Raw genomic sequence first — 23173 nt, forward strand, 5'->3', positions numbered from 1 at the left:
ACGGTAAAAATGCGTCGGCATCAATAATTTAAGTTGATGCATCTTTTTTTAATTTTATGAATTTACCTTTTCAATTTCTAAAACGCTTCAGTTCAGTATAACGAATGTGCGTCTTCCGTATCACTACGTGCTGCGTGCCTGACGTCAGTCTTTTTTGGCACCAGTCATTGGTCGCCTTCAGTCAACTCTTCAGTTTTAAAAAATCATGGCGGCAGCAGCAGTCGAGTCCGACTAACCATGGGAAACGGTTGAAATTTGAATTAGTTACGAGCGTAAAGCATTGTAGGGATTGTGCTTCGCGGGGTTTGTTTGCCGTTGCTATGGTTACCTAAATCATTAAACGCAACTGAAAACGATGGCCGATGCGAGTTTGAAACTAAAACTGATTGTGAAAAAAGTATAAATGCTATCGAAATTCCGTTTGGATAGGATTGAAGATACAAGTGTGTAGATTTGTTTAATGGTTTGAACGATGGTAAACGGTTGAAAAAGGACTGGTTACGATGTCAAACAGTGGAAGGTCCGCCGGTTAGAATGATGTAATATGCCGTTTTAAAACTAAAACTGCGATACCGAAAAAAGTTTAATAGCTACCGAAATTCCGTGAACATGCCTAGATAGATATGAATCTCTAGATTCGTTTAATTTTTTGAACCATGGCAAACGGTTGAAATTTGAATGAGTTACGAGCGTAAAGCATTTGAAGAATTTGAAGAAATTTTTAACAATTGACCTTTCGCAAAACCCCGCCCCCAAACGGTCATTGTCCAATCATACATCCTAGCAACCGTTACTATGTAAACAAGGTCCGACAAACAAAGTCCGACAAGCAAAATGGTGAAGCGATGTGCCTATTCATAAGGTTCATCTACGTCACGTTTTCTGGAACGCCGCCATTTGCACGACCGATCTCGCCAAATATGGCCGCCCACACCGCTCATCTGGACGTTAGCGAGAGACAAAGATACCTTGATAAAATTTTGATTTTAGGCTCCGATCCTTATTTGTTACCCCCAGTTTTTTTTAGTCCATTAGTATCGGCCTCAAGCTTGCCTCAAATACATTTCCCTGACATATATATTTATTTAGTCCACAACCCGTACACTGGAGAGAGCTTGAAAGCGTTCAAGAGCACTATGCATATCAATATGCTGTGGCTGGATGGGTGAAGGACGCTAGAGTGAGGCACTTGGCCACCAATAATCTTTATCTGATAATGGCAAAGGTAAGTACTATATATTCGTGACTTCTTGTGAACAGTTTTTGGTGGGTTACTATCATTGATCGTTGAAATCAGTCATCAAATCATAGACGATAATTTCGCTTGGGACGATTTTCGTCAAGATTCATTTTGTACCCACAACACAACCCGATTTAAATTATTATGGATTATTTCGGGCAATGAATGAGGTATTAATACCAATACTCTTTGGCTGGGACGTTGTCAACATTGGGTAGGCCTATATGGAGCAGAACATAGTGGGTCATATGTCAACGTTTTTTGAATCTATTTTATTCATTAGTAAGCTACATGGATATGCCATCTTTCAGAACCTATCATTACCTGCCGTAAAGAGAATAAAAGAGCGCATCCTCATTGTACCCAGCACTACTGAATGCGTCTCTGTCCAAAACACATTTCCAAACAAACTGACGCACATTATGCTGAGGTTATGTCATAATGTACAATCGTCTCCTTTCCCTAAATGAACTAATTGTGTTCAATGCTGTTACTTGGGAACCTGCAGAGCACAAAGGATACAATACCTGAGTTAACAGTTATCTTTGGAGTAGACCTTCAAGTTAAATAAAATGGCAAACTGGCACAAACAATGCAATTTCTTATTTTGGTTAGATCTCATCTCTTAGTTATGCAAAAGGTTTACAGAAGAAAGTCAGGTCATTTGTGAACTAGATAGGATCTATGACTCCAGCTATCATTATGTCATCCATTAGAGCAATATTAGGAGAATTAACAGATATTTTTTGTTCTTCACTTAACAGGTCCTTCATTCACAAGCTCTTAACACTAAGCCCACATGGCCATGGGTAGTTGTGCAGGAGGAAGGGACTGTTGTCATGGCCCACTGCACTTGTATGGCAGGACTGGGAGAGGTGTGCTCCCACGCAGCAGCACTAATGTTCTCACTCCTGGCTGCTGTTGAGCGCAGAGAGGGACAGGCATGCACAGACAATGCATGTGCATGGGAAGACCCAGGCAAGAAACTTGTGAAGTATGATGAGCTATCAAACATATTTCAAAAGGAGAAGGCTAAAAAAACAGACGACCACCATCAAATGAAACCATCCGCTGATGAGCTCAAGCAGTTTTTTGAACAGCTCCACAGCAGTGAAAACCAGGAGGCCATCCCTAAGAACAGTGCAATTTTGTCAGTTGTTGAAGGCCATTCCATCAGATACATTCCCAACACTGTACAGTTGGATTTGCCACCACCTCTCCCTACTCTGTACTCAAGCGCCTGTCTTGAAATGGATTTGCCCTCACTGCTGGAGGAGGCTGCTAGGCGTTTTGAGGAGCTTCATCTCACACCGGAGCAGGTAAGATATTGAAAATAACACAAAAGCTCCACTTTTACCTCATCACACTAACGTAATGATTATAATAATTAACATTAAAACCCTTTTGATGATTCGATTATTTTTGGAGTGTTTGGTAGTTGAGGAGAAGACAAGAGAGCAGAGAAAGTCCAGGGTGTGGTTTGATCAGAGAGCAGGAAGAGTTACTGCATCAGTATTTCTTGAGGCAGCCAGGACAAAGAACTCTTCATCTCTGATAAAGAGAATTTGCTATCCCCAGTCTTCACACTTTTCAACAGAAGCAACAAGGTATACATTTTAGAAAGCAAGAAATGAATCAGGCCTTTTTCTCTGAATTCCATCATGGTTATACTCCAGGAATGATGTTTTATATAACAGTGCATTGGACAATGTAGACTAGTTGGTTTATCATAAAGTTCAAAATATCCTTACTGTCTTTCATGTTTTCACAGATGGGGTCTGCAAAATGAGGAAACTGCCAGGGAGTCATACCTGAAGACCATGCAAGATCTCCATTTGAACTTCAGCATTACAACATCTGGGCTCATTATCAACCCGGGCCTACCATGGGTAGGAGCATCTCCAGATGGTGTGGTGACTTGTGATTGTCATGGGACTGGTGTGCTTGAAATAAAATGCCCTTTCAATGCAAATGGCCGCGCTTTCAGGGATTGTGTCAGCGACCCACGTTTCTGCCTTACCATGACTGCAGAAGGTATGGCCCTCAAACCAGATCATAGCTACATGTACCAACTGCAGACCCAAATGTGTGTAGCTGGGGTAATGTATGGAGATTTTATTGTGTGGACACCACAAGAACTTTTTATGCAGCGGGTCCAGTTTGATCAATGTTTTTTTGATGAGGCCTACTTGAGGGTGGAAGAATTCATTAGAACAGGGGTACTGCCTGAGCTGTTGGGTAAATGGTTTACTGTGCCACGCCTCTCAAGTGCTAATTTTGAGACAGCACCTGAGGGATGTTACTGAGGAAACCCTATTGATGAAGCAGACATTCTTTCTTGCACATCTGGGCAATGCAAACGAAAGAAGTTCCACAAGTCATGTCTGAAGCTGAGCAGGGTGCCAAAGAGTTGGAAATGTGTAGAATGTAAAAAACAAACAAAAAAGAAATGAGTTTGGTATCCAGATTTTTATTTTTATTTTTTATTTGATTTATTCAATTGAATTATTTATTTTTTAACCATTGTGTTTGTAGCAATGTGGCAAATAAATGCGTTCCATACATAAATGAACAATACAAATATATTTTTTAATAACTGTACAGTAGTTTGGCACATTTGGCATATTTATACTTTAAATGAACAATACAAATATATTTTTTAATAACTGTACAGTAGTTTGGCACATTTGGCACATTTATATTTATACTTTAAATGAACAATACAAATATATTTTTTAATAACTACAGTAGTTTGGCACATTTGGCACATTTATATTTATACTTTAAATGAACAATACAAATATATTTTTTAATAACTGTACAGTAGTTTGGCACATTTGGCACATTTATATTTATACTTATATTTATATTATACCTCATATTTCATCATATTTATTTACTTAACACACAGGTCACCCACAAACGGAGAGTTACATGTATATAGTATGTTTGTTTTATCTTATCTTTATCTTATTAAAATAGTTTTGTACTATAATTTTATTTTAAATTAGTAAATGTATTGTATATATACTGTTTTTTCGCACTTCTCTTTTCCCACTGTACTGCTGGTTACCCTTGAATTTCTCCCAAGGGGGATTAATAAAGGACTATCTTATCTTAGTTGGTCTATGTAGTAAATCCAGTTGTCACATCGAGTCAGAGACAGAGAAAACAATTGTACCACGTCTCTACTCTGTAGGGATGACTGATGGGCAAATATTACACAGAGCACAGCAAACTGTCACCATTTTGTCGATGGAGGTAGGCTGTCCATGCGAAGCGGCTTGGCAGAGTGTCAGAGGGATGGTGGTCTGAAGAATTGTGTACTTATTCCTCACAAGGCCAATGACTCTCTCCACATGGATCCTGACAGCTGCCAGTCCCCTTGTTGCCTCTAGCTCCAGTGGATGCAGCTGTGTCTTGCCTTTGGTAAATGCCGGTATTTTCAGCTGAGCACAATACAGACCCATGGTATCTTTAACATTAAAACCTCTATCAGCTAGAATGACATCTCCTGGTGACAAATTATCAAGATATCCACAATTTTCTGTTATGTGCTTGTCGCTTGTGCGACCCCCCCAACCTTTTGACACATAGGATATAACACCTTGTGGTGTAATTGAGATCAGAAATGTTGCGGTGTTGTGGTGCTTATATTGTGAGTATGTCTGTGCACGGCATCTCAGGTCCTTTGGCTTTTCTATAAATATTTCAAAACAATCAATTATGGAGGTGCAGTTTTTAAAGTTATTGCGAAAACACATTGGGAGACTAATTTGAATTTGTTCTTTAGGTGGCCATACGATAAGTTCTGATAATCTGAAAAACAATACATCTAATGTGCTGTTAAACACTCTGACAGCAGTTGACTTAGAAAATCCAAAAAAAAAAGCTAAAAAGTGAAGCGGCACATTAAGCCTCAGTCTCATTAATGTTAGGATCAAACATTGGAATGGGGTGATTGATTGTCCAACTTTTATAAACTTCTGAACAAAGTTAAACAAAACTATTAATTTGGCGAAGGTTGGAAGACCTGTTAGATCCTGCACCATGGTGTCGTTGTCCCTGAATGCCTCCTCATTCAAGGACCGCTCCTCTACCCTAGCCCTTAACCCACTGACCTCAGCTCGGAGCCGCGCACACTCACTTTCCAATGCAAATGTTGTAGCCTGGCAGGATGGATTCACACATGGTTCTACAATGCCAGGGCCTGTGTCTCTTGAATAACTGTGGTCAGTGTTGTGGTCAGTAGTGACTTCATGCTCCTCCATGTCAGCAACATCGGTGGTTGGAGGGTCAGCAAGACATATGCTGGTCTCGCGGATCTTGCGCTTCCTCTGCTGAGTCTTCAGAAACTTTTGGAAGACGTAATTTTGCTTTTCCCTCTCCCTCACAGAGGTATGTGCAAACAGGCTGGGCACAAAAGCAGGGCTCAAGGGGTTGTCCTGTTTTGCTCCTACAAAGGCAGAGCATAGTAAAACAAAGATTATATGCGGAACACATCACCTCAGTAAATACATCTCTCGCAGACTATACAAATGTAGGTTCTAATATGGGAAAAGGGGCAATAATCTGTTCCTTTTGACTGATATGGAATAGTACTAAGCAAATTACAGTTGTAAATCTAATCATGAAGTTACTGCATGGGCTAAACATAGGGACTGACAATGATTTCATCTTACTTCAGGAAATGTGTTTTTGTGAAATAACAGATTGCTATGCATGTCATATTTGTTGTCTTGTCTATGTTACTGCTATGAAAATGTCATTTACCTCTGGAATGAATCAAGGAATTAGCTATCTATCTAATACAACACAAACGCATTAGTGCTACAGAGGCTGAAAGACATGTTTACAAAACACGTGAAACTCAGGATTGATTGATTGATTGTCTTTATTTCTAACATGTAAACAATAAAAAAAAAACATGATTATTAATCAATTAATGATTATCAATTGAACAAAAAAAAACACAAAAGAAGTCAAATAAAAAAAAAAAAATTCTACATGCTCGAAAGGGGGTAGGAGGAAGTAAAAAAACGTATCTAGTCCTACCCCTTGATAGATCAATTTAGCTTGGATAGATGTCACCAACATGTCAGTATAATAAAAGCTATAATAATTCATATATATAAATACAGAATAATTGTGTGTATATATATATATATATGTCTACGCATATATATCTACGTATATAAATAGTCAATATAATCAGATACAAATATTGTAAACAATTTTATATATATATATATACTATAAACAATTCATATTACATTATAAATACCTATGTGTATATTATAAGTTACTATATATATATAGATATTACAAATATAAACACAAATAGGATTAACTCTTGTTAGTCCTAGCTGCTACTAAGTTGAAGCGAAATCTTACCTGACACAAAGTGCTCCGAGCACAGCAAGCTGTGAGATGTGGGCGCCCAATGATCTCGTCTTATTGCGGCTAACCACTTATCTCTTCTTGATTTTTCGGTTGGTAACGAATAAAAAATCAACCCGGGGTTCCTCGTACGGCTGTTGTTACAGCCCACTGCACAACAAATTGCCGGCATGACTGTCGGTGGATTGTGGTCGCAGCTGTTTTTTGTTGGTGTTGACTGAAATCAGTTGGTCAGTGGGTGGGAGGGATCGGTCGTCAAGATGGCGGCGCAAAGATACAGTGACGTCACGTGAACCTTATGAATGGCGTATGTAAATCGGACAGTAGGTACCCCAAGAGTTTGGCTGGGGGAGTCGTGTTCTTTCCTTTTCCAAAGCCGAAAACACAACAGGAGCGGTGCCTACGATGGATCAAACAGTGTGGAAGGCCCCACTCCCAGCTAAATGTCACGAAAATAAACAAGCATGCATACGTCTGCTCCAAGGTAAGGCTAGGCTAGACTAACGCCATAGTGATAGCTAGCTAATAATACTGGATATCAAAGTTATGGTTACTATTAGCAAATATTGTATACTACTAGTTAGTGGTGCAACGGTTCACGGATTTCCCGTGATCCGTACGGATCAACCCTCACGGTTCGGGACGCAAGTGATCCGCGGATCGGCTGATAATTATTTTTTTTTATCAGCAGTCTTGTTATCTTTATTGTTGTTGTTGATCCGAAAATGATCCGACCCGTGACTCAAAAACCGTGACCCGATCCGAACCGTGAGATTTGTGATCGGTTGCACCCCTATTACTAGTATATCATTGCCAGAACGTTACCCTCTAAGCTTAGCTAGCCCTAGCGTTACGTAACGTTATGTTTCGTCAGTTTACATCAAAGTTGAACATAGCGTCCCAACAGGCAATTTAAACTTATTTTGTTTTCATCTTTCATGTAGCATTTTGTGAATGGACAGCCTACCCCTGAGTATCCCGACCCTGTACTTGGTGTACAAGTGTCGAACCAGACTAGGGAGCAGCTCGGAGGCTGTCGAAAGCCACCCCAAAAACGGTAAGCCTAAATTACATGTCAATAATATTTGATTTGAAGTGCAGTATATAACTCTATATTTAACCTGTTAGTACATGTCATATAGCCTAACGTTACTGTTACTGTAAATAAGAACATGTTATTGACTCGCTGGTTAAATAAAGGTTAATGATGATGATATACAATATAATAGAAACAAAGTACTGTAAATTCATGTCCCAAAAATCTATACAGATGCAGATTAAGTGTGCAGGATGCCTCTGGCTCCACCTCCAGCACTGATGATGCAGACGAGACTCAACAGTATATTGTTGACAGTGGTGAGTGATAAGCCTTTTTTAAGTTAATACTGGCGTAACAGGAGTGGAATAGCCTGCCCAATCCCATTACCTCTGTATTGTGTTGAATGATAGAATAGGCAGCAAGATGTTTCAGACAGTGAATAAGTTCCTTTATTGGCACTTTCATTCTCTGTTCAGAGGTCAAAACAAACAAGAAGAACAAAGAAACAAGAGAACAAAATAAGAGTCCATACATACATACAGTAAGACGATCACGGATTTATCTCACTGGTATGTAACATAGTAGTCAAAGAAAAATGCATCAAGCTTGCTCTTCATCTCTTCCCATTTTGCAACATCAAATTGTATTCTTTCTAGGTGGTAATCTTCCTCACATTTAACAAAAAAATCACACCATGACATACCCGTGAGCCCAAGCTGCCCCATTATTTGATAATGATGGGCATGACACTCTTTTAGTTTATAGCGTCCATCTGCCTGCTTGCAAAGGTAAGGACACTCTGTAAAGCTGTTCTTGGATGGGCACTTAATTTCTAAAAGCCTATAGCTTGGGCTTTCACTCCCTCCTCTCTCTATCACCTTACGGTCAGGTGAAGTACCAAGGTGTGGGGCATCAGGATTTACAACAAAACCACATGGATACACTAGATTACCTGTGAGCTTCGTGTACTGTGTTGCTGCTATGGGCTCTTGTTCTACACCTCTTTTCATGGCCTTAGTTTGTACTGATGCGGCACTCTTTAAGCTTGTAGCAAGTTTTTCATGGTCAGCTCTCCTAGAGCAGATTCTTTTAAAAGAGGTTGATGTTATTCGGGCAGACCTTGCATGGAACCACAAGTTGTTTGTGCTCTGTTCCCTGGTTTCCTGTTCCAGAGCTATAGAATCAGGCAAAGACATTTTCAGTTCTGTGTAACAACGCATGGCACTTTCACTCAGAACTGTGCAGAAGCTGGTGGGTTGGGATGGCAGAGGAAAGTTGGGCAGGTGGCTGACAGGAGTTACTCCAGGATCAACAGAAGACTCTCCAACTTGGCAAACAAGTGGCAGCTTTAAAAAAGGGACAAAGATAAAGGATTATCAATAACATGCAAAAAAAAAATCATTACAGAGAGTACTGAGCAACCCCCACTTCCTGGATGCCAGCTAGAAAGGGAGCCTGAGGAGGAGCAGAGCACTGAAAAGGAGAAGAAATTAGAAGAAGAAAACAACAACATGAAATTGAAATTGTCTTTAAAGGAAACTGAAATAGAAAGGCTGAAAGCACAAATTAGCACACTTAAAAAGAAAACTCTAACACCTGAACTACTTGAAAGCAGTGAAATCCCTAAAATGTTGGAATACAGTACTGGGTTTACATATGATCGATTCAACCAACTGTGCACAATATTTGGCATCCCAAATGATCCACACACCACTCAAATAAATGTGCCCTTAAACTACAAGCGCAATGATTGGCAAGTTGCTGAGATGCCCCTCCGTAGCCAGTTGCTGTTTGTTTTAATGAAACTCCGCAACAACGAAGACCTAAAGAACCTTGCCTTTAGATTTAATGTAACCACGCAAACAGCAAGTACTATTTTCAATTCCTGGATTCATTATATGTTTGACGTATTAGGTGAATTACCAATTTGGCCTCACAGAGATGTCATTGCACAAAACATGCCAGAAACCTACAAAGCAGACTACCCATCCACATTTGCAATATTAGATTGTACAGAGCTGAAAATCGAAAGGCCAACGTCACTGGTGTTGCAAAGCCAGAGCTTTTCAAACTACAAAAGCACAAACACCCTAAAATCGCTAGTTGCCTGTGACCCCCGTGGTGCTGTGATTTTTTCATCTGCCCTCTTCACAGGATCCATGTCCGATAAGGAGATAGTCAGGCAATGTGGTATCATCCCGTTACTAGAGCAACTTATAGAGAGTGGCTATTTGCAAAGAGGGGATGGCATAATGGCTGATAAGGGCTTCTTGATCGAGGAAGAGATGCGAGCAGTCGGACTGCAGTTAAACCTGCCACCGTTTTCGAGATTTAAGAGGCAAATGCCCGCTGGAGATGTGCTGGTGACAAAGCGCATTGCAAAGCACAGGGTGCACGTAGAGAGGGCCATCGGTAAAATAAAAAAGTTCAAGATGGTGTCAGACAAAATTCCTAATACAAGGTTAGGGATTATAAATCACATCTGGTATGTGGTGAGCATGCTTTCAAACTTCCAGCCACACATACTTAAGTAAGGGACAGTCTGGGACAGTCGTAGCATCACATGGCAACAAATACAAAGTATTACTACATGACATTATTACTGCTTTAACCTGTTATTTTTACTCACCACTGTGGGGCATTTTGTCAGCCTGAGCTGTGGAAGGTGCTATAGAAATCCTTGTTTCATGTTTTTATGTGTAGGTGTATATAATATGTCAGCCCAATTTTCCTTTTTTTACATTGTAAGCACAATTTAGAATTTGTAAATGTCAAATTTTAATGAAACTTTAATAAAATCTCACCTGGTGGCTTAGACCGCACCCCACTGCATACTTCCTGCCTCCAACTTCTACCTCAGGTGCAGTTTCATCAGCAATGTAGCTTATAGGTGCATCTGACATCTCCCTCAGTAGACCATACACTGCTGTCCCTAACTCTTTCCTTTAACAAATACATTCAGAGGTGAGTATTATTGTCTATCATGTTACACAGTACACAGGAATATGTTCAGAACAGTGTGACTGATGGTGTTGCTGTAGAGTACATGGAAAGTAAAATACTTACTTATTGTGGATATAGCTGGACATGATGGGTTTCCGCTTGCGGTTGACTTTGGCCTTGGCTACCACCACACTGCTCACAGGTTGTCCAGTTATTTTTTTACCCCTGGCTTTGTGCCACTGCTGAGGCTGGCTTGTGGAGGAGATGTCATTATGTCTGGCACGGCACAGGTCCAGGGTGTACATAAGGCCCACAATGTGAGAGCAAAAACCTGGTGAACTGATTTAAGCCAGAAGTAGCATTAGGTGTTTGTTTTGGAAATGCTATTTGCAGTGACTATGAATTGCTTACGTCAACCAGCCTTATGACAATAATGTTACTAGCTAGTTACTGCAATATTAGAGTGCCTTGACATGTAACCTTACATCCATGTTGTAACAACATATTGTAACAAGCTAGACTCTGATGACGTTGCTTCTTGCTAGAAAGGATAGTTGAAAGGATGTTGACTAGCTATCTAACTAATTTAAATATTTCAGTCAACATCCTCCTGAAGTATACAAGTGTCCTGAACTTACCCGGCAGTGCAAGAGCATAACTGGTCCAAAAGGCTGTGCTCGTTGCATGTGAGGTAGAGATCATGGGGTTTCTCCGATTTTGCCATTGACCGGTACGCTTTCGCCTCGACAGTCGTAGTGTCCCCTTCTTTGTTTATTTTAATGTTTTTAATGTATCCCTCCACCGCATACTGTAACCCCTTTTGCCTCGATCTGGAGGATATCGCACAAGTATTGCTCCAAAAAGAGTCACTGACACGCACCGCTATATTTTTCCCCGACATGACACTGTGTTGACACTCCGTCGGCGTCAAGAAGCTTGTCGGGCTAGCAACGGTAACTAAGGGGGGCGGGGCTTTTGCGAAAGGTCAATTCCAATTATTATTAGTTTCTACCTCTCTTCATTTTCACTCTCGTTTTGTCTTGTTTATTTTATTTTCTGTTTCATTTAGTCAACTCTGGCGCTCAGCCTGCTCAGGTCGATCGCATTTTTTGATCTCACACTTATGCTGCGTTTTCTTATCCATCTGTCTCGGAGGTCCGAGGACGTTGCCTAGCGACACGCACAAACACGCCCCTTTTCCTCGGACCTCGGATCTCGTTTGAACTCAGTGGTGGCCGAGAAAATTAATCGTTTAGATTAATCGACTAATCGATAAAATAGTCTATAGATTAATCGATAGAAAAATAGTCGTTAGTGGCAGCCCTAGTAGGCATACGTTTAGGCACCCGTGCTAAAGTTGAGTAAAAAGAGCAATAAAAAAATCATCTTTTGGAATATCTTAATTAAACAAATTAGGAAAAATCCAACCTTTAAGGATACCAATTTGCTTTGTGAATGAATAATGTATCGTTAACAAATAAATGTTCTCCATTAAAAAAGTATAGACACCCCTATGTTAAATTCCCATAGAGGCAGGCAGATTCTTATTCTTAAAAGCCAGTTATTTCATGGATCCAGGATACTATGCATCCTGATGAAGTCACCTAGGCCTTTGGATATAAAATAGCCCCACATCATCACATACCCTTCACTATACCTAGAGATCGGCATGGTTCTCTTCAGTTAGCCTTATAGCTGTTAGTTAGCCTAATGATTTTTCAATGCAAATCAAACCAGCTAATAGGCTAACTGAAATAAAACCATGCCAATCTCTAGGTATGGCGAAGGGTATGTGATGATGTTAGCGGGAGATAATTTTAAATCTGAAAACATGGTAAAATGCACCAGAATGCGGGCAATTGCATGTACTTCTTTGAAAATGGGGGAGGACCCCCAGACCCCCCGCCAAAATACGTCCCCCACACTCAAAATGCCACTGACGCCCTTGAAGATCTTAGATCTTACGCCAAACTGTTATTTATGAGGCATGAAGATGTTGGGTCCCGTGCTGTCTAGGTGGAGCTCGACCACAGGGGACCTTGTGACAGTGTCTGGGAACACCATGGGAGTATTTAGGTTTAGTTAGTCCTGGTTTAGTCAAATATGAAGGTTGCTCATATGAAAAGGGAAAAAAGTGAATGAACGGGATTGTATGGATTCGGATGAACGAAGTGCATAACTAATGCATTTGTCTGTATCATTGATCCCCAGCCTATAATTCTATTTCTATTTTTATCTTTTTTGTTCTAGAGATGAATTCATGATTCAGGATGAAGATGACCCGTCATCCGTATCGGATGTCGAGGAACTCTCAACATCGGCCTCTGTGTCTGACCCAACAGCTGTAAGATCATAAAGTGTATAAGACTGTTACAGACGGTTATTGTACTCTCCATGTGATATTGTCATTATCTGTGTGAATTTCATTACACCACACAGTAATTGTGTTAGGGTTGAGGGTGCAGGCAGGCAGGTAGGACCCAGATGCAGACGGTTTAGCGAGAACAGCACTTTATTTATGCCTAAAGGCTAAGGCAAGGAACCAGGTAACTCAGGGAACTCAGGAGACAACAGGGAACACGCAGAACGAACAACCACACAGCAAATTTTAAATCGACATTTTTACACTGTAAGAGTTAAATCCAACACTTTCAGGGTGTATATATGGGGACCACCACAAAAGTGTTAATTTGACACTTTCATTAGTGTAATAAACTACAACACTAACAAAGTGATAAAATGTTAAACTTTAAGAGTTCCTCAGGAACACCAAGCCGGAATCATTTACTCCAGCTTATTGTTATTTCTTTCCCTAAATTTAACTCCAAAAGTGTTATTTTTAAACACCAGTTTATTGTTACCTTTCCTTTATTATCAACTCCAAAAGTGTTTTTTTTAAACACCAGTTTATTGTTACCTTTCCTTTATTATCAACTCCAAAAGTGTTATTTTTAAACACCAGTTTATTGTTACCTTTCCTTTATTATCAACTCCAAGTGTTATTTTTAAACACCAGTTTATTGTTATTTCCTTTGATATCAACTCCAAAAGTGTTATTTTTTAACATTTCACCCAGTGTCAAATTGACAATATAGGTGTTGTTTTTACTTTATATTATGCTACAAAATGTTAGTTGGTCTTTTCCATATGAACCTGAACAAAAATACTTACTAGAAATGCATTATATTAGACTTTTTTTAATTAAACATCATCTTACAAAATTCAGCAGCAACGCCATCTTACAAAATGCAGCAGTCAGGTACAATATAAAACAATGCGTCACAGCCATAGGACATCTGCAGGTCGAAAGGCTTGTGATGCTGCAAATCATCTCGATTTACAATGTACATATGGTCAATTTCTTCAACTTGAAAGGCATGGAGATGCTCAACATACACAGAATTTAACTCAATAAGAACAAAATGTATAGCCTCTTTTTTTAGGATTATTAAAACAATTTTACCAAACAATGGCATTTCTTCCTCAACATCTACACACACAGCAGATCCTATGTGATAGTCAATGCCGTCGCATTTCACCCATGCAGTAGAAGATACAGTAGAGGACCTATCGAGTTGAAAATATTCACAGACCAGCTCTTCTTCATCTAATTCACTTAACATTTGGGTTTTTACTGGTCCTGATTCAATACCTCTAACCGTGAACGCCTCCCAATGATAGGCAATAGCTAACTGATGTTTTAATGCTAAAGACTTTGTCACATTTTTAAAGTTTTTAATGCTAGATTTGAAAAATCTGTGCTTCGCTTCATATCTCATGGTCCAGACATGAAGTAAAGGACCGATTTTTCTAATAACAGAGGGATAATGGATCATTAAATGATGTTTGGGAATAAGATTGTGTGTGGGGTAAATTTGTTTGAATAACGTATGATGTTCGGCAATAAGAGACCTCAAGTAGACAGTCATTCCCTCAGAGATGTTAGGTGAGAAGACTATGTACACAATATCAAGCAGAAGCAACAGTAGATTCCAATGATTATCATTTTCTGGAACAACATTGGCAAAGATGAGTGGAATATTTCTCAAAAGACACATTGTTTGACTGGCATTAAGACCAAGCCCATTCCCATGAATATTGATCTTTGTTGGCCTGTTCTTACGGTCCAAGTATCCATAGCTATAACCATAAATTCTCAATAATATGTGTTCACTGGATAGGAAATTCTTTGCCAGGTAGTCAAACAGTAGCTTAACCTCATATTGTGCCACACCTTCAAGGAGGTCATGCATTATATCAACGACAACATTATCTACAACACTGAAATACCGTAACTCATTAAGAATGCTGTTGCGTTTGATGCCATAACATGAACCATCACCAGTATTGTGGTAGAAATTAAGGAGTATATTCTATGGTAAACCATGATTATTATGAGGTCTGTGTGTCTAATAGTGGAGAAACACACGGGGCCTGGGTGTCTGGGTTCAGAACAGATGGTTGGGCCCCTAAAAGGAGCAGGACGCTACGGGGATAAGGCATGCTGACCTTAGCCTAGTGTTTTGGGCTATCTTTGTTGACCATTTGCTGACCAATTGCTGACTGTTCAGGTTAAGATGGATTTATGACTGAATGGAGGCAGACACTTCAAGGAGAAGCTGCTCTGTTTGTGTGTATAAAAAGACGCCGCAGTCTGTGAACCGCAGTGACTTTGCAAACCCACTCAGGCTGTTGTCGTTGTTGTTTTTCTGCACGATAAAGTCTTTTGTCAATTCTTGCTCCGGACCCCTCGATTTCATTTCTCTCTCTCTCTCTTGAATTAGTCTAAGTGTTTTAAATCTCGATTAATCTCCGACATAATTGGCGTCACGACCAGGAGGAAATAGGGACTCGTCAGCTGCCGGGCCAGAGGACGGGACGCGAACGGATCATACGACCAGAGCTCAAGGGTAAGTTGTCTTGCCATATATAGGATAGAGTTGTTTGATCTGTTCTTGCCCCGTCTGAACGCCGAGCAGCAGGTAAAGTGTCTCTTCGATCAAACGAACCAAAATTATAGATAAATGAGCGAGTGAGAGATACGGGGGCTCCGGGAGAGATTGACGTGCGCGCACATATGCCATAACGCGTTCTGTGGTTCTAAATAACCAAGACGCATTGTGGTTCCCTATTTTGAAACGAGTAAACGAGTTGTTGTTATTTGGTGTTTTGGTATTTTGTTTAAATAGGCCTTCTGTAAAGTCCTGTGGCTGTCTTCTGAAGGAAGGAAGGACAGTGCAGTGTTTTGTTTAAATAGGCCTTCTGTCAAATCCTGTGGCTGTCTTCTGAAGGAAGGAAGGACAGTGCAGTGTTTTGTTTAAATTGACTTTCTGTAAAGTCCTGTGGCTGTCTTCTGGAAGAAGGAAGGACAGTGCAGGTCCGCAGGTCGGTTGAAGTAGGCCTACCTGTTGGATGACTGAGAGTATCCCAGAAAGCTGGGTTGGAATTCATTGCCGTCGATGAATTCATTCTTATTTTCGAAAAGTTTCCTTGAAGTACCAACTAGTGAATTGTCTCTTGGTTTGGGCCAATCGAACAGTTTTCTGATCTCGGATCGATTGAGTGAGTTTCTTTTATTTTGGGCCAATTGAACAGTCTTCTGATCTTGGATCGATTTAGTGAACTCTCTCTCTTTTATTTTGGGCCGATTGAACAGTTTCCTGATCTTGGATCAACTGAGTGAATTTTCTCTTATTTTGGGCCGATTGAATAGCTTTCTGATCTCGGATCGATTGAGTGAATTTTAATTCTGGTGTTGGCATTTTTGAGAAAGCAGATTCTTGCACTTTTGAATAGATAAGTTTCTTGTCTGTTGGAATTCATTGCCGTTGATGAATTCATTTTTATTTTAGAGGTCTGTTTGGGATGTCGACTAGTTCCGGTGTTGGCATTTTTGAGAAAGCAGATTCTCGCACTTTTGAATAGATAAGTTTCTTGTCTGTTGGAATTCATTGCCGTTGATGAATTCATTTTTATTTTAGAGGTCTGCTTGGGATGTCGACTAGTTCCGGTGTTGGCATTTTTGAGAAAGCAGATTAGATAAGGTTCTTGATTGGAGTACCGTTTGAGTTGGTATTTTGAAGAGTCTCTTGTTTGTTCGTAATCTGGTCGAGCGTGTATGTGATTAGCCATTATTTTGAAGGAATAGACTGGTTGTGCGAAACATCGTTTGTATGAGTTCATTTAAACTGCAGATATTGGATCTGAAGGTGGGGCCAGTCTTTAATTCTGATCTTGGTGCTTTGTGGCAATCATTCTTGTTTGAAGTTCTGATTGATTCATTATACATCCGACCGTTCATGTGATTAACCAAAAGGCCAGTTTCTATGCTCGGTCAACTTTTTATTTGTAATTAATTACAAACAATTCGGACATTTTTTAATATAAGATAAAGAAATTGTATGAACCGGCTTATTGTCTGTATTTAAGTCGTGTTAGGATTAAGTCCTCGGAGGTTTTTACGACCCGGTTAATTTTTTGTTGTTGTTGATTCTGTCATAAATAAATTAGGTGGACAGAGAATAGTTAATTTGTTTAAATTAGTTGATAATCATAAATAAATTAGACGGATAGAGAATAGTTAATTTGTTGAAGTACTGAATAAATGTGTAAATCCTCTTTGACATCACCGCGCTGACTAACTGCACGTGCACGAGCAAACACACAGGGGACGAGCAGGAGCCTGCAAGGCAGAGTTGGTAATTGGTAGCAGTAAAGGGTGGGGGCTACATTCCAATCTTTGGGAGAGAGACGAGCGCTTGGGGGGAGTTCACGTTTGTAGCTTAGAGATAGTAAAGTATTTAAACTAACTAGTAGAATAAACTCAAATAAATTGTATTAATAAATAGTGTAATTCAGAAAAAATAAATAAGGTAATAAAGTAATAATTAAAAATGGCACCAACAGCGGTAGAAGTTTTGAGCAGAGATAATCCACTCCTCAGAAATGAGATCAAACGAATTTCTGAGAAGTGGGAGAAGCGGACAGTTAAATCAGGTACAATTTGGCCCGCGGGAGGGACTTTTGATCCAATAATGTATCGGGACATGGAGGTAGTGATAAGGAACTACATAGATAACAGAAGTGGAAAAACGGCCTCAGCAAAGAGGGACAGGGAAAAGTTAGTACTAGCTTTGTTCTTAGAGGAAGGAGAGAGATGGCGAACATTACAGAGAGTGGCGGGAGAAATAATAGCTAATAACAACAAGGCTCAACCATTGCCTCTGAAGGCTGAGCCACCGCTGCACAAATTAGTATCATTGCACCCATTTGCTAAAAGGCAACGTAGAATTGAAAGGGGAAGTCACACTAGATGAAGGAGATAATAAATGTAACACACAAGGGAGGGTCAGTGGGGACCCAGGCACAGAGGTGTCTGGCTGCAGTACATCAATACAAAGCCCCCTGGTACTCCAGTCACGGGGGAAACTAAGGAGAGCACGAAGGGGAAAAAAGGCACCCGACACCCTCCCCGGTAATTATCCTATTCTAGTCAAAGGACAACAGGTCCATTTTCAACCGTGGGGTTCACAGGACTTAAAGGGAGTCATTTCTAAACTCCCTAACATAATTAACGGGGCGTCTAAATGGATTAGAACATTTGAGGAGCTCACAGTGGGAAAGCTAATTGCAGTGGGGGACCTGAAAGCTCTGTTGGCAAGAGTATTGGGGTTGTCTAAAATGGAGTCTGTACTGAGGAATGGAGGGTTGGACATAATGGATGGAATGTATGATGGGACTACACTTGATCGCTACAGAGTGGCGATGTGGAACACACTCAGAACGGAGTTCCCTACCCATATTGATCATAAAAACATGAGAGGCCTCCCCATCAATGACACAGAGAATCCTGCATCCTACCTCCAGGCCCAAGTGGACAGATGGCGCTTGGAGACGAATGAGGATCCTGAGATCCATCCGGTGTTCTCTGTCATGTTTAGAAACTCTGTGATAGAGACACTTCCCAGCCAAATCAAAGCCAAGCTAGAGGATGTGGTTGGACTGTCTACATCAGGATCTCATAGAAATTTTAATGACCATTTAGTTCATGCAGTGGATGAATATCGTCAGAATAAACAAAGAATACAGGAACAAAGCAAAGAGGTCCAGAGGAAGCTATATCAGCTTCAGCTGGAAGATCTCACAAGGAAGGAAAGAGATAAGGAGAGACAGGCAGGTGTTTTAGAACCAGCTGCTGTAATTTCGCAAGCCGCCCAGCAGGGCGCACTTCAAAACCAATATCCACGATTGGCCTTTTCTCTCCCAGTACAACAGCCTCAGAGCCAACTGTCACCTACTCCACCTGTTACACATGTACACATCCATAATTATGGGAACCCCACAAATAAAAATAGACAGAATCAGGAGCCCCGAGGACAGTTTAGAAACAATCAACAACCAGGATCCCAAGGACAACGCAGAGGTCCTTTAATATGTTATGGGTGCAACATGGAAGGACATATGAAGAGAAATTGTTTGACTAACCCTCTTCCATCCCAGCAAGGACAGGGTAACAGCGACCAGGGACAGGCGGGTCCCTTTTTAGGTCAGGGATACTAGGGGTGCCCAGAGAATCCACAGGGGGAGGGTCAGCTTGTAGCAATCACAAAACAAGCTGATGAGGAACCAATACTGCAGGTTCTGATAAATTATAGAGGCACGCCAATGATGGCCCACACTGGAGCCACTTACACTTGCGTAGGTCCAAATTATGCCTCTCACCTCACCCTGGCAGGTAAATTCACCAAAACTTTAGGATTCTCGGAACACACGCAGTTAATACCTATGACAGCTCCAAGGATGAGAATCTGTGAATTCCTATTTTAAGTTGTATGAGTGAGTGAGTGAGTGAGTGAGTGAGTGAGTGAGTGAGTGAGTGAGTGAGTGAGTGAGTGAGTGAGTAAGAGTTAGCATTGAGTTAAGTTAGAGGGGACAGATGAAGTGATTTGTGAAGAGTGAGACAAAGAAGAGGAAGAGTGTGTAGATTGGCAACGAGAAGTGACGATGAGATTGGAGAAGGCTTTCCGGTTAGAATTTTCTTTGGGGAGATTCATATCTTTCGATGGCCTTTTTAAGATTAATAAATCTAGTTTTGGAGAGTGTCCAAAAAACGAATAAACCAGAAAGGAAAGGAAAGGATTACTGAAAGTGAAAATGGTTATGGAGATTTGTGAAAGCAAAGGAAGTAGATAAAGAGAGGTAAAGAAAGTTAGAGAGAAGGAACGTAAGTAATGAAAAAACCCGCAGGTGGGGGCTGGACAGAGAGACAACAGAGAGAAAGAGATTGAATTTGCATTGTGCCTAATACATAATTTGTGCGTTTGGATGTACTCTGTAATTGGTTCCTGAATGTAACCTTTGTCCACTGTTTTAGAGAAAACATAGAACCACCACTGGGATTGGTGATTCTGTGGCTCTTGGAGACTCTCCATCGCGTCGGAATATCATGTGGTATATATCATTACATCTTGGTACACAGAGCACTGGTGAGACAACGGGTTGGATCAGAGAGAGAAGGTGTTTGGAGAAGGGAGAGGAATACATTGACAGCAAAAAGGGCGGATGCGGACCGACGCAGAGGTAATAAATCAGCGGAGAGGAGGCTGGGGGACGGTTTAGCTCAGGAAGTAGAGGGTGTCTTGTAACCGAATGGTTGCTAGTTCGATCCCCATCTCCTCCTAGCTGAGTGTTGATGTGTCCCTGAGTAAGTTACATGGTAATCACAGGATTTAGGAATAATTATTTAGACTCAAACATGAGCAATTAGCGTTAAAAATTGTCTGCACACCACACTCCACAGGAGTCAATGGGTTCAATGGCGCCAGGGTAAAGTGACTCATCAAACGAGGAGCGGACCCAACCCATGGACTCTGCGTGGATAGGTGAATGTTATTTTGGTGCTTGGGCCTGACGAGGTCTGGGTGCCAAGATAACAACACAAATAAAATATTTCCTTCGAGATTATGATAAGTAATAGACAATTTATTAAAAGCAATCTTATAATTTAGAAAAACAATCGGCAATACTTAAAAATTAGATCAAATAAGTATGATAGAACGTTATCCAAATTTCTAATTTAGGTTATCCACAATGACAAATGTAATTTAAAATAAATAAGTAAAATAAAATAAGAAAGGGTGTGTGTGAGCCTTTTCTCATGTGTGTGTCAGGGCTGCCGAGGTAGGGGAGAATCCTCTCCTACTCCAAGTGACTGAGTACACAAGGTTTTACACAAGCATACTTCAGATAAAACAATATGGTTAATTACTAAATAGAAACAATGTATCAATTCAGTGTTGAATAAACTAGTTAAGATCAACATAGAGGATTTGGGTTTGGTATAGTAGTGAATCAAAATATGGAAAACACTAAATGCAAGCAATAGGTAGAATAAAAGGTATAATTAGGTCGTCCAATTCAAATAGATAGTGAAGGGCAATCGGGTAGTATTATGAAGAGAATTGTGATTTTGAGCAATGGTTAAGACAAAAATGAGTCGCCCAATATTGAAGATGCAAGTTTTAATATTGTGATTTTTGTTTTCTTTCACATCTCCCTAGTTAAGGACAATAGGTGGATTGACGCTACATCTGCTGGGAAGGAGACATACATGCTATGTTGTCAAATTGGATTCGGAAGTAGTGGGTTTACCTTCAAATGCCACTAATACTGCTGCAACACCTTAATAATTTTAACTCTGATAAATTATCTTTTGTTTTATAGTCGCCCTGATGTGCATTCATGACGCACACATATGGCTGCATAAGGCAGATGCGGCTGAAGACTCTGTCTCCATCCCTCCACTTTGCGATCTATACCACCATATAGGTGGGGATTGATCGTATCCCAGGTACGGCATCCTGCAATAAGCCAGTATGGAAGGCTGGTTAGCCAACGACGGGTAAGATCCCACCTTGAAGCCCGGGACAACCTAATTCAGGCACAGTCACGATTACTTGGCAGAGTCACTGTGAGCACTGGCTCACTTGATCATGGAGTGACGGACTGCAACCATCATAGGAAAAGCCGGCTGATGAAAGGTGGAGGGGGAACAGGAGTCAGATATGTCAGCTCTGGCAGCAGAGGTCGTCTTGAAACGGGGCATGTCGCGTTTTATTTCATTTTATTTTACCTTTGTGGCATAGAAGGCCACTAACGCATGTACGTTTTTTCGGCTTAGTGCATGACCTCGGAACAGCGTGGTTTCGGGCGGCTGATGGTAAACCCACCCATATTGGGCTTAGGATTTGGACATACTGGTTTCGATTTCCCTTCCCAAAAGATTGGTTTCAGTTTACTGATGCTTAAGGTTAGACTTTCGACGTTGGGTGCACCAACGGCGTTATTAGATTTGTTTATCATTTAATGCGTATGGTTTTGACCATTGCGCAAGGGGGGAGGTATTGAGGAGAATTAGGAAATTTTTTGAAAACAAGGTTTTTCTTCACCATACTTGCAAATAATGATTAACATCCAGCTAAATTAGTGTGAAATATTTGAAAAAAATGTGTTCAACAGATGGGTAGAAGCAGTCCCATCAGAAGACCAAAGTGCGGCTACGGTAATCAAGGTTCTGACTAGAGAAGTCATGCCAAGGTTTGGAATTCCGTCACAAATTAGCTCAGGTGACAGAGCAGTGTTTATTCAGAAAACACTCAAACAAGTGATTTAACATCTGCATGTCAAACAAAGATTAGGCTATGTCTACATTCCTCAAACCACAAGGTATGGTGGAGAGAGGAATGGGACGCTTAAGACAAAGATTAACAAAATTTGTGTACTAAATTAAAGAACTAATGCACTACGACTGACACTAATGAGTTATCGCATGAAAACTAACCGAGCGACGCATCTAACCCCGCATGAAATGTTTACGGGTCAACCCATGCCTTCATCTGTCATTCGAGGGCCTCACAAAGGTCCTCCATTGGAACAATTGAAAAGTGAATTAAGACGCTATTTGGGACAACTAACTGGCCTACACAGGCTTATTTTTCAACAAGAGAAAGACAGAGTTCCAGAGTTGGAGAAGGAGCCACCAAGGGGGGTGGAGCCAGGTGACCAAGTGTATCTCAGGATGTTCAGGAGAAAGTGGAACTAGCCCAGGAGAGAAGGACCATACAAAGTCACCAACGCAACACCAACAGCCATCCAAGTGGAAGGAAGTGCCACGTGGTATCATCTCAACCACTGCACAAAAGCCGCTCAACCCAAGTCCAGGGATGAGTGTGAGGAGGAGGAGCCAGACGCAGACACACCTGGGGCTGACCAGCCGCCCCAGGACCAGATCCAGTCGAGCCAAGAGATTCAGCAACATGATGTTGCTGAAAATGGGGAGCCTGTTTCTGATCCTTTACGGGTTGTGCCAGATTCCGCTGGCACAAGCACAGACCCCGAGGAAGGATGAAACCACGGAGACAACACAGACCTGCAAGAGCCAGGAATCAGGGGCTGGTACTGAAGGAAGCCTAAGAGAAACACAGGACAATCCGGCCCCAACTCGCTCAGGAATAGTCAACAAGAAAGGGAAAATAGTATTATATGCTCAGATA

General features: G+C 40.8%; 2 protein-coding genes across 4 annotated transcripts; one reads left to right on the plus strand and one right to left on the minus strand.

Annotated features, from left to right (window-relative positions):
• Positions 1 to 727: 727 nt before the first annotated feature.
• On the plus strand, positions 728 to 10501 carry LOC132449734 (uncharacterized). Its single transcript, XM_060041539.1, has 5 exons — positions 728 to 853; positions 6943 to 7124; positions 7585 to 7697; positions 7911 to 7996; positions 9087 to 10501. Exons 1-5 carry the CDS (start codon positions 835 to 837, stop codon positions 10211 to 10213), a joined length of 1527 nt encoding a protein of 508 aa, XP_059897522.1. The 5' UTR covers positions 728 to 834; the 3' UTR covers positions 10214 to 10501.
• LOC132449736 (uncharacterized) lies at positions 8106 to 11618 on the minus strand. Of its 3 annotated transcripts, XM_060041540.1 has the most exons (4): positions 11261 to 11618; positions 10746 to 10961; positions 10484 to 10622; positions 8106 to 9025 (listed from the first exon to the last, which is right to left on the minus strand). In XM_060041540.1, the coding sequence occupies exons 1-4, from the start codon at positions 11521 to 11523 to the stop codon at positions 8243 to 8245; spliced, it is 1401 nt and encodes a 466-aa protein (XP_059897523.1). In that variant the 5' UTR covers positions 11524 to 11618; the 3' UTR covers positions 8106 to 8242. The 3 variants fall into 3 exon arrangements, with proteins under 3 accessions (XP_059897523.1, XP_059897525.1, XP_059897524.1); XM_060041542.1 differs by lacking the exon at positions 10484 to 10622; XM_060041541.1 differs by lacking the exon at positions 8106 to 9025 and having other exon boundaries at positions 10469 to 10622.
• Between the last annotated feature and the right edge of the window lie 11555 nt (positions 11619 to 23173).

Source organism: Gadus macrocephalus, chromosome 21, assembly GCF_031168955.1.
Source record: "Gadus macrocephalus chromosome 21, ASM3116895v1".
Taxonomy (NCBI): Eukaryota; Metazoa; Chordata; class Actinopteri; order Gadiformes; family Gadidae; genus Gadus; species Gadus macrocephalus.

What these genes read in the sequence shown, in the direction of transcription:
- LOC132449736 (XM_060041540.1), bottom strand. Translation starts at nt 11,523, where the DNA reads ATGTCGGGGAAAAATATAGCGGTGCGTGTCAGTGACTCTTTTTGGAGC. An exon ending in TCCAGCTATATCCACAATAA is followed by an intron (nt 10,623 to 10,745) that starts GTAAGTATTTTA and finishes TATTTGTTAAAG; the next exon opens with GAAAGAGTTAGGGACAGCAG. An exon ending in GGTGCGGTCTAAGCCACCAG is followed by an intron (nt 9,026 to 10,483) that starts GTGAGATTTTAT and finishes CCTTTTTTAAAG; the next exon opens with CTGCCACTTGTTTGCCAAGT.
- LOC132449734 (XM_060041539.1), top strand. An exon ending in CGAAAGCCACCCCAAAAACG is followed by an intron (nt 7,698 to 7,910) that starts GTAAGCCTAAAT and finishes AAATCTATACAG; the next exon opens with ATGCAGATTAAGTGTGCAGG. An exon ending in ACAGTATATTGTTGACAGTG is followed by an intron (nt 7,997 to 9,086) that starts GTGAGTGATAAG and finishes AAATCATTACAG; the next exon opens with AGAGTACTGAGCAACCCCCA.